Consider the following 17,518-nt stretch of genomic DNA (forward strand, 5'->3'; position numbering starts at 1 on the left):
ACTCTTGGAAAATTATAAAATCAACATACATTATGTTCCTTCACTAGATCTAAACAAAATATATTTGTTGCTGAAGTCGTCAGGATTCAATTGTTTTCCAAACCTTTATTGTGGGGGGTTTTCTACACTATACATTCACAGAAAACACCTACTTGAGCCCATTATTTCTGGGAAGCTGCTTAAAATGCAAACTGAGAACATACCTCTGTCATTACCATATCCTGGCATTTCTTCACATATTTGCCATCTGCTTTTACAATCGTTTGCAAAAACCTCAGGTACTCCACGTGGCGGCCATGTGTCTCAATGCAGTGCACAAAGTGTTGTACTACCCTCTCGCTGATCTCATTGCAGAGATGGTAATTGTTCATGAAGATGTGCCGCATGGTTTCTGCTTCAAGGAGCTAACCAGAGAGGAATGTGCCCTTGTAATTCTGACACGATCAATTTTCTATTTTACTCTACTTAGGCTAATTTCCCTGCTTGTGATCAGTTTTCTACTTTACGCAAAGCCATAGTGGGTTTCCTGTGCAAGTCTTCTACGAAATGCAGTGAGATCATTCACCATTAAAAGAAAACTGAGCTCACAAAGGAATTTAGTTGGAAGAAGGAGTTGATTGTCATAAAGGTCAGCATGTTGGCAATGGTATTCTTGAGATTAATTATTACTCAAAGTTAGCTCTTCCCCAGGATCCGCCAACACGCATTTTACAGAGTGAACTCTACCTTCGAGTTTTCCATATTTATCTCACTCAGGGCATTGCAGTTAGATCTTTGTTCTACCATATTTTTTCCCTAACATTAAACTATATAAATATAAAGGAAGTTGTCACTTTCAGGTAAAATTCATGTAATATTTCAAGTGTCTGTAAATGTTTCCTTAATGGAAATAAAACATACTCACTTTTAGGGAGAGAACCCCTATGAGGAAAAAATAAGGTGGCAAAGGCTAATAAAATTCCATTCATCAATGCTGCTAAAACAAATTTGATGGGCACTTTTCTATAAATATTAGAAGTCACTAAAATACTTACACCAGGAGTTAAAAACAAATTGAGATGTTTGTGAAGGAGAACTTGGTTCTGTGGATTTCCCCGACAGAAATTCTGCAGGAATGTGTGGGCCAGATGCATCACTTCATTCATCTTTTCGTCATTCTGTAAGCGAGAGAATAGCAATGATATGAAGAAACAAACATACCATAATACCAAATATTATGAAAAAGAACCTTCTTTCCCACATGTATTCTTTTTCCTCTCTGCCACTGTTCTTTGCTCCCCCTCCTCTGTGCTCTTGCTGTTTCTACACCTCTCCAGGTTACCTCACTGTTACCACCCCCCACCTCCACCATCTTCTAGATGTTTCTTACCTTCTCTTTCTCTTTCTATTACCTGTTCTGCTCCACACTCTCAACCCCTCTTTGTTTTAGTTGGTCCCCAGCCTTCCTGATTGTTCACTGCCTTCACCCAAGTCTGCCTACAGCTGCATCTTCCTCCCCTGCCTCTGTGCCCACAGCTCACCTGTCCTGCCTTCCTTTCTCTCTGGCCCCTTGACCTCCCTGTTCCCTCCTCTCCGCTTTACCCCAAATCCCTCTTACCCCTCCCTTCTCTTGGACTTGCTCTCTTTCCCAGTACTTCCATGTATCTGGATATTCCTTTTTCTTGCTTCCTCCTCTTTCCCACCTTCTAGATTCTTCTCCTTCCCAAACTCTTCCCTTCCTACTGTTTTTCCCAGCATCCTTCATCTCTCATCCTCTTGCCTTGTCCCTACTCTCTTTCTTCTCTCCACTCACTTTTCCTCCATTCCCACCCATAAATTTCTATTTATATATATATATATTTCTGACCTCATCTCAACTCTACTTCCCCCTCCCCTGCTCTCTGCCCTCACCTTTTTGCTATGTACTTTGTCTCTTATTTCCATCTCTTTGTTTTCCTGTTCCTCTTTGCTCTCTGACCCCCTCCCTTCCCCAGTCTTTTTTGGGTCCCCCTCTATCTTAACACATGTACTCATAAGTTCTTTTCCTTATTTACTGTCATTTTCCAAAGTCCCACAACACTATCATTCCCTTATAGGAATCTCAATAAGAAAGGAAGTCTCGAAATTCACAAAGAATACAAAGTTCTCTTCTCAACAATATCTTCTCAACAATGGTCTTTCAACAATATCACTGGAACCACCTAAGTTTTTTCTGGGTAGTTGATTATCCGATCTGTCATGTAGGCAGTGTCAGAGAAACATAATGTACTCATATTTTCAGTAGTAGTTTTAATAAATAATTTAATGTTTTCTGTTTTTCCTAATCTAAGAGTCTACAGTTTATGCTATCTATAACTAACTAAACAGCCTATGATCATTAACAGACCCATTTCCTCATACTTAACTGGAGAATAAATAAAACAAAAAAACTTCATTCCTAACTGAAAAATAGAAAATTTTAATTCAAAATCTACTAACACTTTCCTTCACTTGTGTAATCCAGGGATAGATGAAAGACATCAAAGAGACTTCAGCCACAGGAATACCCAATTCCCACTGAAAAGCTGGCCAGTATAGAACACCAGAGCCAGAACTACCATATCTGACATTTCTTTGAAACTCTCATCTTATTCTTTTTATGTTTCTGAACAAGGCAGCTCTTAAAACTGAACAAATCAATCTATAAACATAACATAGTAGTAAAATACTGAATGCTACAGATATGTTATTAGAAAAAGGGACTTGATCACATGTCCAATGCCCACGTTACAATATCAAAGATGAAATAATTTGGATAATAAATGCTGAGGATTTAATACCTTTTGTTGCCTTTCAATAAATCTTGTATTGCATTCTATGCATTGAATGAATTATGCCACCCAAGGAATGATAGACTTTATAAGCTTACCTGTTAAAAAGTAAGCTGAATAGGGGAGCAAGCCTACATAAGGAGTGAAAGTCCAAGTCAGGAGAACATATGCACCAGGAGAGGCCTGGCAGGGCATGGTGGTGCTTGAGAGATAAAGGGGCATCCACCCTGGCGTGGGGGGTTGTCAGAGCCTGAGGTGCGGAGGGTGTCCACATGGAGTAGTAGGCAATAGCAGTGATGGAAGATTAGCTATTACAAAGTATTGACATGGGTAACTGTTTCAATACACACGTATGTTCCCTGGATTTGTCTATTTAGAGAGCCTAGAGGGACAAAACCCCAAAAGCAGTAAGTACACTTAATTTTCAGAACTTTGCTTCTAAACACATACTTCCCCAAACAGAAGCAGGGCCACTTAAAGAAATGGCCGACTCCAGAGCTGGAACAAGAAAAATGCAAGGTGACCTTGGAACGTTTTAAGGTGCAAAAAGCAAGAAACTATTCAAAGAATGATGTGGCATGTTAGAGGACAGAGAAGCTAATTCAGAGGAGTCCCAGTGGGCAGACTGGGGACAATTTGAGAATCAAATAGATAATTAGAGAAGCCTAGAATAACCTACTGAATAAAGAGCATCCACAAGTTTATACTGATCAAAATAAATAAGTGAATAAATAAATTGAAAGTTTGATGAAGAATGGTGTATTTGCTTAGTTTCAGAGCACCTCTCCACAAAATACTTATTAATTACCAAGGGAAAATGAGTGCTTCACAGTGGAGAATCCTGGCAGGCACCGCCTTAATCAAGTGATCAAAGTAAACACCATCAGTAATGGGATCAAAATCAGAATCATGCACCTCCTGATAGGAAGTGGTGGGAAGAATGTAGCCTCACTTGTTATGTTCCTGCCAAAGATGCACAACTGAATCTAACCATGAGGAAACATTAGCTGGCCCAAATTAAGGAACAGTTTTCAAAAGAGCTGGTCTGTCTTCAAAAGTGTCAATGTCATAGGAGCTCCAAACAGCACCTGTTTCTCAAGTGGATCTTTTTGTCACACAGGACACATTTCAGATGATGAGAAAAATGTGACCAGTGACTGAGGCTTAAGTGGCAGTAAAGTGTCATGCTCTTTCCTGACCTGGAAGGTTGTTGTGTGGTTATGTAGAAAGAAGAATGTCCTTTCTGTAGGAAGCACACGCTAAAGGGCTCAGGGCTGATCAGATCGGCAACTTACTTTCAAGTAGTTCAGGGAAAAAAATTCTTGTAACTTTGCTATATATGATAGCAGATCATATCAAAGTTAAAAAAAAATTTTTTTAAGTAACTAAGAACTAACCTTTTCATAGGGTATCTGCAGAAGATCCAACACCACCGAATGGGCTCCCATATTTTTCAGTAATCGTTGATGTTGATTCCGACACTTTTTATTCTGTACACAAAGTTTACTTAGTCTAATCAAAATCTTGAAAAAGAGGAAAAACATTAAATATAAAAGATATAATATTAAATATGATACACAAGCAAAAATTATTTGCCATGCAAACATAAGCCCATATAAAAATGGTGGACATCTGCTGACCTCCTTCACGATCCGGTAGTTATTACCCCTATTGCTGTCAATCTGAGGTTTCCTTGTTCCATCCTGAACTGGACTTAAAATGCTTGATTCCTAAAACAAACACAAGTATGCATTTTTATCCCATATATAACTTTGTGATAAATAATGAGTATATTATAAAATGTTCTTAAATGTTTCCTTTGTACTTTTTTATCCCATAAAAAGTTCCTTGGTTTGAAAGAGTCATGCAAATTACTATTTCCCAATAACCACCAAATTACAAGATAAACAGTATTACTGATAATTAAAGAGTTAAGTTAAAAAGGAAAAGATAATACACATAGCATTATCAGTGTATTTCCTTATGCTAAACATATCAGATATATCATTGCTTTACATTGCCTATAGGAGAAAGAATAGTAAAAATCCAGGGCATAAAATGTGCAATTTCATCATCAGGGATAAACTACAGGGAAAAAAAGAGTGAAGAATCATATCATAACAGCTGAAAAAACACTGCAGGAATGGAAGGAAAGAACACTTTAACCCAAGAATTCTCTGCCAGGTTACCATGACATCCTTAAGAGTCATGACTTGGGGCCAGCAAAGCATGTAAAAAACCATGAAAATGAAGAAAAGAAAATAAAATTTAAATTAAAAATAATATTCTAAATTAATAAATTAATAAAGCTTACTAAGCGGTCCCAAAACACCAAAATATTTCATTGTGACAACAATTATTTGTAGCAGTACAATAAAAACACAAAGATAGGGAGTGACATATTTTAAATATCAACTCTCGTAATCATTAAATAAAAATAAAATATGTCACAAATAATTTAATAAGTGAACATTTATTAAGACTTCACACATGCCTGGTAACAGACAAAGATGAACGGATCGAAAAGAAATAGAATATGTGGTCCTTCCCACATGAACAGTACAGTCTAATTAGGAAAACTGGGAAAACATGAAAATAAAGATTTGAACTGAGCAGAATTCACTATTCAGAAAGGGAAAGGGAGAAAAACTATAGTTTTAGACAGCTTTATGAAGGAGGTCAAGTTGAAGCCAAGGTCTTGAAAGATGAAATTTATTTAAGTATGAGAGATGTGTGGAGGTAGAGGAGCACTTGTTAAGTGAAGAGGTCACTGCAGCCAAAGGGCTCTGCAGAAAGAACACACAGAATAGTGTATAGAGAAAGGCAAGAACTGTCCGTGCATCCTGTAGAGAGACCAATTAGTAGAGTGGCGCCTGATTACCTTCCTGATTTACAACACATACAAAATGGCACCGGGATGAATGTCACATCCAACTTGTGTCAAACAACACATTGAACTCCTGACTATATTGATGGTGTTGGGTTCTCACAGTTAGAGGGGACCCCCAATCTAAACCCAGGGAAAAGAAGTGACAAACATATGCAAAGCCAGCCAGTGTAATTTCATTTGTCTCCAGCTGTTGTCCAAAGCCATCTCCATGACAAATCACAAAATTAACGCAAACCAAGAAAGAAAAGAAACAAACAAACAGACAAACCTTTGTGTGCTGGTCAAAGAATTCTGATGTTGGGGTGCCTGGGTGGCTCAGTTGGTTAAGCATCCAACTTCAGCTCAGGCCATGATTTCATGGTTCCTGGGTTCAAGCCCCACATCAGGCACTGTGCTGTCAGCTCAGAAACTGGAGCCTGCTTCGGATTCTGTGTCTCCCTCTCTCTCTGCCCCTCCCCCACACTCCCTGGCTCGCGTGCTCTCTCTCTCTCTCTCTCTCTCTATCTCTCTCTCAAAAATAAATAAACATTTAAAAAAAAAAGAATTTTGATGAAAGGCTTCAAGTAGGGGAGTGACTCTACCAGTGCAGACCCATCACCACGCCTTGGTAAACTTTGTATTCACCTTTGCTTTTGTCAGGCAAATATTGCCCAAGATGGAGGTTCCCAATCTGAATGCCAACCTTAGCAAATAACCTCTCTCACCATTTTACAGAGGCTATGAATATCTCCTCTTTTCCATCTGCAAATTCCAGTACCATCTACAAACCTACCTTCCCTGCTGGGTCTCAGAGGAAAAAACAAAACAAAACAAAACAAAACTTCTCATGCATGGGTTTTAAAAATTCCATCTCCCCTGCCTCCTCTCCCTGCTTCATCTCTGTTTCCTGTGCGTGAGCAGTTTCTACTCTCTACTGATTCATTCTCACCTCTTTAAAAATATGGCTAAGTTGAGGCTAAACTACCATTTTTAAGTGATATGCCCATCCTTGGAAGAAGTCATGCATCTCAGATTATGGCCCCTACTACATTTCCAAAATAAGGGATGCCTGGGTAGCTCAGTCCATTAAGCTCCAGACTCTTGGTTTCGGCTCAGGTCACCATCTCACGGTTCGGGGGTTTGAGCCCCACATCAGGCTCCATGCTGATGGTGTGGGGCCTGCTTGGAATTCTCTTTCTCTCCATCTCTCTCTGTCCCTCTCCTGCTTGCTCTCTCTCTAAATAAATAAATAAACTTAAAAAAAATTTTAAAAGAAAAGAATACTCTCTACCACACTGTACTAAAATTGCTTTGTGTGCCAATGACTCACAATTACCAAAACTTTCTTTAGCATTTGATTCTGTAGTTCACTACCATTTTCTTTAAACCCCATTCTCTTTTCTTTATCATGCCACGATAGTCTTCAAGATTACTTTCTACCTTTCTGACCACCTTATCTCTTTCACTCAATAGTATTATAATTGCGGAAAGTAACAGATAGGGAACAGAAGCATTCACAAGGTTGCTGTTGGATTGTAGGATGGTATCACCTATCTATCTATCCTAGAATAGATAGGTGCCAGGAGGGAAAGGAAAGCAGTCCAACCTCCACCACAGGTAAATAAAAGAGAAAAAAGAGTGCGAGAGAGACTGTCTACAAGACGTCACTAACTAAATCCTAAAAAGTTGTAGGAGGAAGTGTCAAGCTATATATGTAAGTGAAGCCAGTGCAGAAGAGGGAAGGAGCCCAACTGCTGATATGAATGGAAACCATTTAGATAGAAAAAGACAGGAGGTCAGAGAATGAGACAGAGTTTCTATTTGATAGCAAAAACTATTGATGAGAAATTGAAATTGCGAAAGCTAGAAATGTAATTAAATTTCTTTTGTCTCTTAAACGTGGAGGTTGAATTTTTAAAAGGTCATGTTCTTTTTTTTATGGAAGAGAAGAAAATTAAAGACAACCAAGTTTGTACTACAAACTAGGATTAAGATATTACAAGAGTAAAGAATGACAAATCTCCTAGGGTGGAAAGGAGATCTTTCTGATATATGTCACCTTTATAAAAAAAAAAAAAATCAGTTGAAAATACTGGCAAAGCTTTGGCAGGTATATTTAAGTCTATTTTTTCAAACAATGACCTGAAGGAAAAGCAGCTGTCTTGTTTTAAGAAAAGTAATCTCGGGCAAAATGTACTACTTTACAAATCTATGCTCTTTAGTTCAGCCTGGGAGAAGACACAGACAATGCTAAACTCCCTAAGTATGGGAATTATGAAGAATAATTATTTTAATTTAAAATTGCCAGCAGTCAACAAAAGGAGGCAGCACTAGAGAATTCAAAATCAACCCCTTTTAATTTCAGAAAATAATTCAGTGTAATTAAATGGGACAAAAATATTAACCCAGAGAACATCTGGATGATTCCAAAGCAGATCAGGGGAATTTAAAAAATATGGAAATTGTATAATTACAGTCACATTTGAGTTTTTTAATTTTGATGCCAAAATGCTCTAAGTCAAGGTATTCCAAAAGTTTTCCTCCAGAAAGGGCAGAAATTTATGATACATTTTAAATCCTATATAACTTTGATCTTAGGTTAGTGGCCAACTCTACAAATCCCTGCCTTCATTCTAGTAAACAAAATATTAGTAAGCTACAAAAGGGAGAAATGTAACTTATGCAGAGCCCCAAAGCTGAGTAGGCTCAGAAAAAAAAATGCGTAACACTAAGAACAGAGCCATGCGCATAGTAGATACCCCAATTACCCTTTTGGCAACAGTGATGAAAAATAAAAATGGCTCTCCAAAAGTATTTGCACTTTACTATAATTATTTCCTATCATCTAGAAGAATTTGAATTTATTTCCTCTAATGGAATATGGGAAACTGCTTAATTCAGTGATTTTATAGAGGAAGGTAGATTTTTAATTGCATAGCATGCACTCTAACATAAAGCAGTAGGTTCAGAAACAATATAGCAAGAATAGTCTAGAAGGATCTAGACATTTCTAGAAGAGTCTAGAAATTGGATGGAGAGCAAGGCTCTAGGCAGAGACTCAAAGAGTGAATACTTAAACAAATACTGGTTCTGAATAGAGCTAACCCCCAAAATTTATCTTGCATCAGTCAAGGAAATGCTTTTATATCAATAGCAAAAATCATCAAGGGAAATAATTTTATATGAACTATATGATGAGTTGAATATTGGCACCAGTTAATGGGAATCTGGCTCCTTAATTTCCACAAGGGCAATCATGCTTGTAAAACAACAACAACAACAACAACAACAACAACAACAACAACAACAAAAACCTTCCAAATCCTACTATGTAGAACTGCCTGCATCTGCAGCTGCATTATTAAAATAGCTCAGTGCATGTCTTCTCTTTGTTCCCACCCCAGTGAAGTTACAGGATGTCCTTCCTCAGCAATGTTGTCAAGTCAGCAAGACTGCAAAGCATTCTGCTCACCATCTGTATCCCTAGCCTTCTCTTCCTATAACCACTATTCAACTGAATCAGTGGCATCATTTACCAGTCACCATCCTCCCAACTTCAGAAGTCAAATGCCTTCCTTCTCCCTTCCCAGATTCTTCCAAAGCATGGGGAAAAAAATCTAATAATCAATATTTTTTATTATAATTTAGTTTAAAGCCCTTCATAATATATGTCACCTTCCTCAGACAACTGAATGATAACCTCACTGTGGGATGGCATTTTTTCTCTCTCCCATCTAAGAGTAATGTCATATACCAGTCATTTAGGAAGACTTCTAGAGGGTTGCAGATCCCTAAAATCACTCTAGATCTACTTATCTGACCTTGGATGTAAAGCTAATTTGGACAATTATGGGGTCATGGTTGACACTTTCTGCTTCTGGTTGACATGTAAGGCTGCTTGAAGACTTGGCCCAAGATCTACAGTTTGCAGAAGAGATGGTGTCCACCATCAATGGCAGATAACTTCCCTTCAGACTTCCTTCAACTCAAATCCAAATACTTTCCCTTCTAGAGGGTAAAAACATATTCCTAACCTTACCCCAAACCCATTTCCTTTCCCTTTGTCCCAAGACAAATACAATATGGACTCATTTGACAGCATTTTAATTAGTATTTGATGATGTTTAATCAGATGTCCTAGAAAACATCCCAAATCTCCTTGGCCATCTATATCTCTGATAAATAAGGTACCAAAAGAGGGTGTTCCACTAGAGGGCACTGGAGGGAATTTAGGAAAACAGGGAATAAATGGATGACAGGTCTTTTCAATGTAAACTCATAGTTGTTTTCATAAAAATGCATCAGGAACCCATTACAGTATAGCAATATATAACACTTTTTACAATACTGTACTTATACTATAATACTTTTTAATATAATCCTTACCAGTGATATAAAACATAGAAAGGACAAGCAACCCTTTTGTCAACAGGGTGACACAGAATAACAAAGCACAGTACAGGAAATGAAAACAGCAATATAATAGAGTCCTTAGAGACTGTGTCTGATACCTGAGATGCTGTGTGAAAGAAGCTTCCCTAGAAACAATCATATCACAACACTCCCTGATGTAGCTGTGAGAAGGGGGATGTACACACAGAATGTAAAGGAAAGCCATCAGCACCTTCTTTTAGACTCACTCTTTAGCAAGCAAGCATTACAGAAATGTTAGTGCCTGGTCCAATGACATCTGCTCTAATGTGAATGAATCAACTTCTATCATATTCTTATAAGCTACTTGCTGAGGAAAAGAAACCATATAAAAACTTAGAATTCTCACTAACAACTTACATGAAATTGCGAACAAATGGCAAAGTGAAAAAAAATAGCAAGACAGGAACTGTTCTCTATAACAAGAAGGGAAATACTAAGTTTATCCTAAAACAGCATTAATTTTAAATGTAGGCCAAAAGACAAGAAGGGAAAAGACTCTTATAGTAGAAGTAATTCAAAGAAACAAACTCAGGGGATGTAAGCATTACATTTAAGAATTTGCATTATAACCAAATGGAATGAGGATGTATAAAAGTAGCATTTGGCTCAAAACCAAAAATTCATTTTCGGATGGGTATCTTGTGAAAGGACTTATTTTTGTGGCACTCACCTAAGCAATCACCTTCAGTAGCATTTGCTCAGAGGCAAAGACAGGATATGTAATGTTATATAAACAAATGAAATAAATATACAACAAGGTCTGTGGCAAAATTTAAAAAATGGAGATAAGAAAACAAATTCCAGAAAAGGAAAATTCAGGAAAGCATGCCCCGAAATCAATGGACAAAAGTTCTTAATGCAAATGCCACAGTATCCTTCATTGGGCAGGACATGTAGGAAGGTTCTGTCTAAAGCACATGGACTCCATCTGTACCAAGCCATGAAGGTTAGAAATTGTACCCGTTGCTTTTGTCAAGAGTTAGTCAATCAAAAGTTTTGCTGAAGAAACAAAGTTTATGTAGAACTATTTTCCTGCTGTGCAGAATCAAAGTACTAGCACTTGGAAAAGCACAATTTTCTTTCAAGATATCCTTCTAGAGGGATCTGCCTCCTTGCCTTCTTGCTTATCAGAGAAAAAAAATCAGAAGCAGTAGGCAAAGAATGGAAACCAGTTTTTGCTTTTAAAGAATAATAGCATATGGAGGTAATAGAAAAACCATGAGACGAGAAAGGTGTGCCCAGAGAGAAATAGAGAAAAAACAATGGAGGGAAGGGAGAAAAAGGAAGGAGAGAAGACAGGAAGGATTTAAATTCATTCTCTCACTAAGATAAATCTGCAAATGAAAATTCAAATACCTATGAGGAAAGTTGATGCTAAGAGAACAAAAATCCTTTATAATGAGAGTGTATCATTCCCAGTGAAATGCAAAATCTTCAAGGACTTATGTTTAAAATAATCATAGAGATAAAGTGAGGAATAATGTCTCTCACACCACATGCACTCCTCTGCGGTTACCACATGCCCAGGATGACTCCATAGCATCCCTTAACATAGAGAAAGAATAGTTTCATTGGGCAAGGGGGAAAGCACAAGCCAAGTGTCAGCAAGAAAGGCACGTGTCCCCCATCCTTCCATCACCCCACGTAGGGGCTGGGTACTATGCCAAACAGCAGCATGGGTCTAGATTTCTGAGCAACTGCTCCTACTCCACCTTGTAGTAACTTCTTATGGGGCAAGTGTGAGAGCAAATCTACCAATGAAGGTGCACACTAATATCTTGGGCACTAGGCTGTCTGGATTTAGGCGCCCACTGTTTATAGGAATGTATCAGGAACACCACCTAGGAGTCCATAGAAATTGGACAGTTCTGGCTGAGGACCGGAAGCCATAGTTCTGCCCATCAGAAGCTGAACTGGGTACAGACACTCAAAAGAGAAGACACTGCCTCCCACACTCCCTACTCTGACCTCCAAAACAGTCCAACCAGCTTGTTGTCTGGAAATCCAAGGATATTTTTCAGTTAATTCTGTTCCTTACATTACACATCCATTAAAAGAATAGAATATTATGAAATTAAATGGGCAGATATAAATCTAGAATGCATGGATGTGAACGGCAATCCTGACTTAACCCCTTTGAATATGTTTTTCTGAATTAATCCCTCTTTCCTATGTTTAGAATTCAACACACATTTGAATGTGATGAATTAGTAATACTACTGATATTTGGCAACTTGTTCTATTCTAGCCTTTAATCTTTCAACAAGGAGAGTATAGTCTTCTAATGCCCTGGAAAATAAGTTTAATAAAAGAAAATATAATATACAACAGGTAATAAAACTCATAGCTGCTAAGGACCAAATCCACCCCATCCTCTGCCCTATTTATAAGAGAATCAACTACAATAATAGGAGAGTTTGGGATCGTATGCTGAGATTTGTTAGTATTAGTAGATGGATTGTCGATTCACATTTCTTGCCCAAGGTAAAGGTGTCTTACCATTAAGAAAAAAAAAAAACTTTTATGTTATGTTATAAGAAACATTTTTTTATTACTAAGAGGAAGAACCACGTTTAAAAATAAAGAATCACATTAACGTTATCTGGTCTTCTGCTATCCAAGCAGGCACAAAGACCCTTATGAGCCATTTTAAAACAATGCTAATCATTCTGTGTTTAGAGCCTTTGTAAAGATTTACTGAACAACAAAGGATTATTATCTGTTTTGGCCTGCTAGAGTGCATGCTGCCTGCTACTGGCTGTTTCCATTGATATTGTGACATATTTCACCCTGTTGACAATAAATTGTCACGAGCTTTGACAGTTGGTTCATTGCAAAGCATAGCTTATTTGGCTGTGTATGTTAGTAACTTTGTAGTTTCTCACTTTTTTCTCCTTGTATTAGGCTATTATAAATGCAAAACTCTCCTGTCTTTGCAATCTATCCACCTATGTGTATATATTTCTACCCCTGCTGCCCTAGTTCATACCTGTATAACCTCACACCTCAATTTAAGCAAGAGGCTCCTACTTGGTCCCCACCTTTAGTCTCTTGTTCTGACAGACTAAACTTTCCAAGATAGTATACTCACCTCCGAACCCAAGAATTTTCAGAGGCTCCCGGTTTCCAGACACTTCAAATACAGACCACTTATTCCTGTTGAACTCTGCTTCTCTTGCTACTATTCTTTAATCTGTTAGCTAATTAAGTGTTCCCAACCCTTCAAAATAGTGTAGCCCTCTCCAAGTCCTCAGGCCCACGGTGAATCCTCCCTCATTTTTACAAACACAGTTCAGTATTTAATCATGCATTTTGTCACACTGTTTTGCACACGTTCGTTCTTTGAGGACAAGAGCCATATCTTGAACATTAGTTCTGATTGCAGATATTGAATTTCAAGGAGGGAAATGAGAAGTTTAGGTGTGTACAAAGGCTTACATAGGCATGATGGGGAAGAAATTGAAATTACACTTTAAGCAGAATGTTCAAAAGAAGGATTTTGCTCTAGAGAGGCACAACAGTAATCCAACAGAGACAGTTCAGATATGGTCCCCATTGCCTCAAACCTACATCAGTAAACAGATATTAAAAGGACATATGTATGGGCTCAAAATAAAGAAGAGTTTGAAGAGTTTAAAGAAAACTTAAGAACTGTCCAATATGACAAAGTAGAAGTGTGGAGAAACCCCTCCAAGTACAACATCTAAAAGTGATAGATAAAACCTTTTAAATATCCCATTTTGGAAAAAAAAAATCCTTTATTAGTAAAAATAAAAAAAAGGAAGTAGAGGCCAGAAAACATAAAAATTCATCAAAATTTCCAAGCAGTAGTCAACCACTGGATTCAAACAGGACTGGCCCTCAGGGCATCTGTCCATGTCTTATAACCTGGAGACTGAGTTTAAATATGTCTCACTCACACAATGGAAAGCAAACAAAGCCTGAATCCCAAGGAAGACAGGAGTTCTGACTAGAGACCCTGCCTTCAAACCAGGAATCCTTAGAGGAGATATCCAGAATAATAAACCAGGAAAAGATGTGGCCCAAAGAAGAACAAAGGGATACCTGACTTAGCCTTGGCTTGGTCAAAGCCAAAAAAAAAAAAGAATTCTCCTGAGCTCCTGCATACAAAGACAAGCCCATTTTCACTTAAGATTTGTGACTAGGGGGGCACCTGAGTGGCTCAGTAGGTTGGGCATCGGACTTCAGCTCAGGTCATGATCTCACAGTTTGTGAGTTTGAGCCCTGCATCTGGCTCTGTGCTGACAGCTCAGAGCCTGGAGCCTATTTCAGATTCTGTGTCTCCCTCTCTCTCTGTCCTTCCCCTGCTCATGCTCTGTCTCTCTCTGTCTCAAAAATAAATAAAGCATTTAAAAAAGTTATAAAAAAAAGATTTGTGACTAGAATTCCCACTATTAAAGGGCCCTCAAAGGTCCAAAGCCAAAAAGATTGTTTAATACAGTTACAAAAAATAAAGCAACCTAAAGTGCCTCACAGAATCAAATGAAATTTTCTCTAGATTAAACATAACCCTCAGAGGAATTACACATATAAAGTTCCATGGGATATAAGTTCATAATAAATTTTTTAAATTACTAAATATCTAAGTAAACACATTCCCATGGACTCCTGCAAGAGTAGCAAACTTAAAACTGCAAATGACCCTCCCATTACAAAACAGATACATCCTAGATAAAGAACCTATTTGAAGTACATTTCTGGGCTCAGAGAAAACAAAGGAGAACTCCAAAACCCCATCTTCCATCTACCGGAAAAAAAAAAAAAAAAAAGGAAGGAAGAAAAGAAAAGAAAAAAAGTAACCTAAAACCAAATCAGAACTCTAAGCTTCAAGGCAATATGATAAGGTTTCCTGAAGGTAAATGCCAATGCTAGCAACACAGATGAAGTCAGTTCTAAGCAATTGTCAAATTTGGGGAACTAAACCTGAGACTCCTGCCTTCAGACAGATGTAGGAGAAGAAAGCATCGTGGTCTCAGGCCAGCAGCGACCCCTGGCATCAGGCCAAGGCAATCACAAATACAAATACTCAGGAGGAAAATATGCCCAATTTCAACCCCCATGCCCGAAGTCGAAAACATAAGAACTCAAATCCCACACTCGAATGTTGACAGCAGCATGATTCGTGACTGCCCCAAACTGGAAGCAACCAAGATGTCCTTCAATAGGTGAATGGATAAACTGTTGTCAATCCAACAATGGGGTGTTATTCAGTGATAAAAAGAAATGAGCTAGCAAGTTACAAAAGGGCATAAAAGAACCTCAAATGTGTACTGTTAAATGAAAGAAGCCAGTCTCCAAAAACTGTATGTTGTGCGATTCCAACCATACGACGTTCTGGAGAAGGCAAAAAAATAAAGACAGTAAAGAGATCGGTGGTTTCCCGGACTCGGGGTTTCACAAGGGAAGAACAAACAGGTGGAGCACAGAGGATTTTTAGGGCAGTGAAGCTATTCTGTGTGATACCATGTGTGACGTTATGCATTTGTCAAAAGCCATAGAATTGTACAACATAAATAGTAAAACCTAAAGTAAACTTATGGGCTTTAATTAATAGTAATGTATCCATATTGGCTTATCGAAGAATAAATGTGCCACATTAATGATAATATGACCATGGGGGAAGTATATGGGAATTTACTGTACTCTGTGCACAGTTTTTCTCTAAATCTAAAACTGCTCTAAAAAAGTCTATTAAAAAAAGGTATGAGCTCATAATCAAAGATGACCAAATATATGAGGAAACAGGCAACATGAGTGAGAATCATAAAAAATTACCCAAGGAATTCTGATCCTGGAATTATTATACACAGTCTAAAAAATAGCCATATGGAATCACAAAAATTAGCAAGCAACAAAAGATGATGAAAAATGACCAAAAGGATCATTTTAAAAATCAAATTGCAAGTATGAAAAAATATAATGACTGAAGTTACAAACTCAGTAGGTGGACTGCAGATAAGACATATTTAAAGAGAGACTTATATGAGTCTAAAAAAATTATTCCAATTCAGCACAAAGTCCCAGGTAGGGAAAACATGAAAAGGAAATTAACAGATATTGAAGCAATCATAAATTTTAACATACACTTAATCAGTTTCAGAATTAAAGCACCACTATTCAACAGACAGCAAACTTTTCAACAGTACCAACGGAAGCCTGAAGACATGAAATATTATCATCAGAAGTGGGAGAAAATATCTTTCAACCGATAAAAGGTGTTTTCCCAGAAAAAACTAATCTTAAATTTATAGGCATCAAATAAAATAGCCTTAAAACATGTCAACTAGGGGCACCTGGGTGGCTCAGTTGGTTAAGTGTCTGACTCTTGATTTTGGCTCAGGTCATGATCTCATGGTTTGTGAGTTCAAGCCCCACATCAGGCTCTGCACTGACGCTACAGAGTCTGCTTGGGATTCTCTCTCTCCTTCTCTCTCTGTCCTCTCCTGCTTGTGTGCATGTACTCTCTCTCTCTCCCTCAAAATAAACACATAAACATTTAAAAAGTTTTTAAAACATGTCAACTATACACAAATTTTTTTAAAAAGTTAAGTGGAAGAAAACCAAGCAAACAAAAATAGCCTTAAAACATACAAAGTAAAAATTAATAAAACTACAGGAAAAAATTCATAAACCTACTATTGTAGTGGAAATGTCAACAAATCTCTCTCAATTACGGATATGTCAAGAAAACAAAAATATTAGTAAGTAGATAAATGATTCAAACACAAGAAGCTTGGGGCACCTGGGTGGCTGGGTTGGCTAAGCATCCGACTTCAGTTCAGGTCATGATCTCATGGTGCGTGAGTTCAAGCCCTGCAGTGGCTCTGTGCTGACAGCCCCGAACCTGGAGCTTGCTTTGGATTCTGTGTCTCCCTCTCTCTCTGCCCTTCCCCCACTCACACTCTGTCTTTCTCTGTCTCTCAAAAATAAACATTAAGAAAAATTTTAAACACAATAAGCTTGACTTACTACCCATATACAAGGAACCCTATGCCTGTTCACATTCTTCTCAAGCCCACATAAAACATTTACAAAACCTGATGGTATATAATAGGCCAAAAAGCAAGTCTCAACAAATTTTGGATAACTGATGGCAACAGAACCACGTTCTCTTGCCACAAGTTAATTAATTAAGAATTCAATAACAAAAAGGGATAAATTTTGTCTAGACATTTGGAAATTTAAGAACTCATTTCCAAGTAATTCTGGGAGAAAGAAGAAGTCATAATGGAAATTTTAAAATATCTGATATTGAACAATAATATAAATGGCATTTGTCAAAATTTGTGGAATGCAGTTCCTTAGAAGGAAATTATACCGTTAAATTTTTTAAAATCTGAAACATAAAAGGTTATAGCAGAATAAATATGACAAAATAACAAACCAAAAGCTCAACAAAGCTAAA

General features: G+C 37.6%; 1 protein-coding gene across 7 annotated transcripts in view; it reads right to left on the reverse strand.

Moving 5' to 3' along the window:
• The window catches only part of ITPR2 (inositol 1,4,5-trisphosphate receptor type 2), a 485,861-nt gene that overhangs the window by 269,447 nt on the left and 198,896 nt on the right, over positions 1-17,518 (reverse strand). For all 7 annotated transcript variants that reach the window (XR_003413010.2, XM_053226056.1, XM_027035788.2 and 4 more), the window contains 4 exons: positions 4,430-4,519; positions 4,187-4,312; positions 1,035-1,157; positions 204-404 (listed from right to left, as the gene is read on the reverse strand). Coding sequence is in view for 6 of the 7 variants with exons in the window: in XM_053226056.1 (XP_053082031.1) it covers positions 204-404; positions 1,035-1,157; positions 4,187-4,312; positions 4,430-4,519 (540 nt within the window). In the remaining variant the exon portion in view is untranslated. The remainder of the gene's footprint in view (positions 1-203; positions 405-1,034; positions 1,158-4,186; positions 4,313-4,429; positions 4,520-17,518) is intronic.

The sequence above is a fragment of the Acinonyx jubatus genome, chromosome B4 (assembly GCF_027475565.1).
Source record: "Acinonyx jubatus isolate Ajub_Pintada_27869175 chromosome B4, VMU_Ajub_asm_v1.0, whole genome shotgun sequence".
In the NCBI taxonomy this organism is placed as follows: domain Eukaryota; kingdom Metazoa; phylum Chordata; class Mammalia; order Carnivora; family Felidae; genus Acinonyx; species Acinonyx jubatus.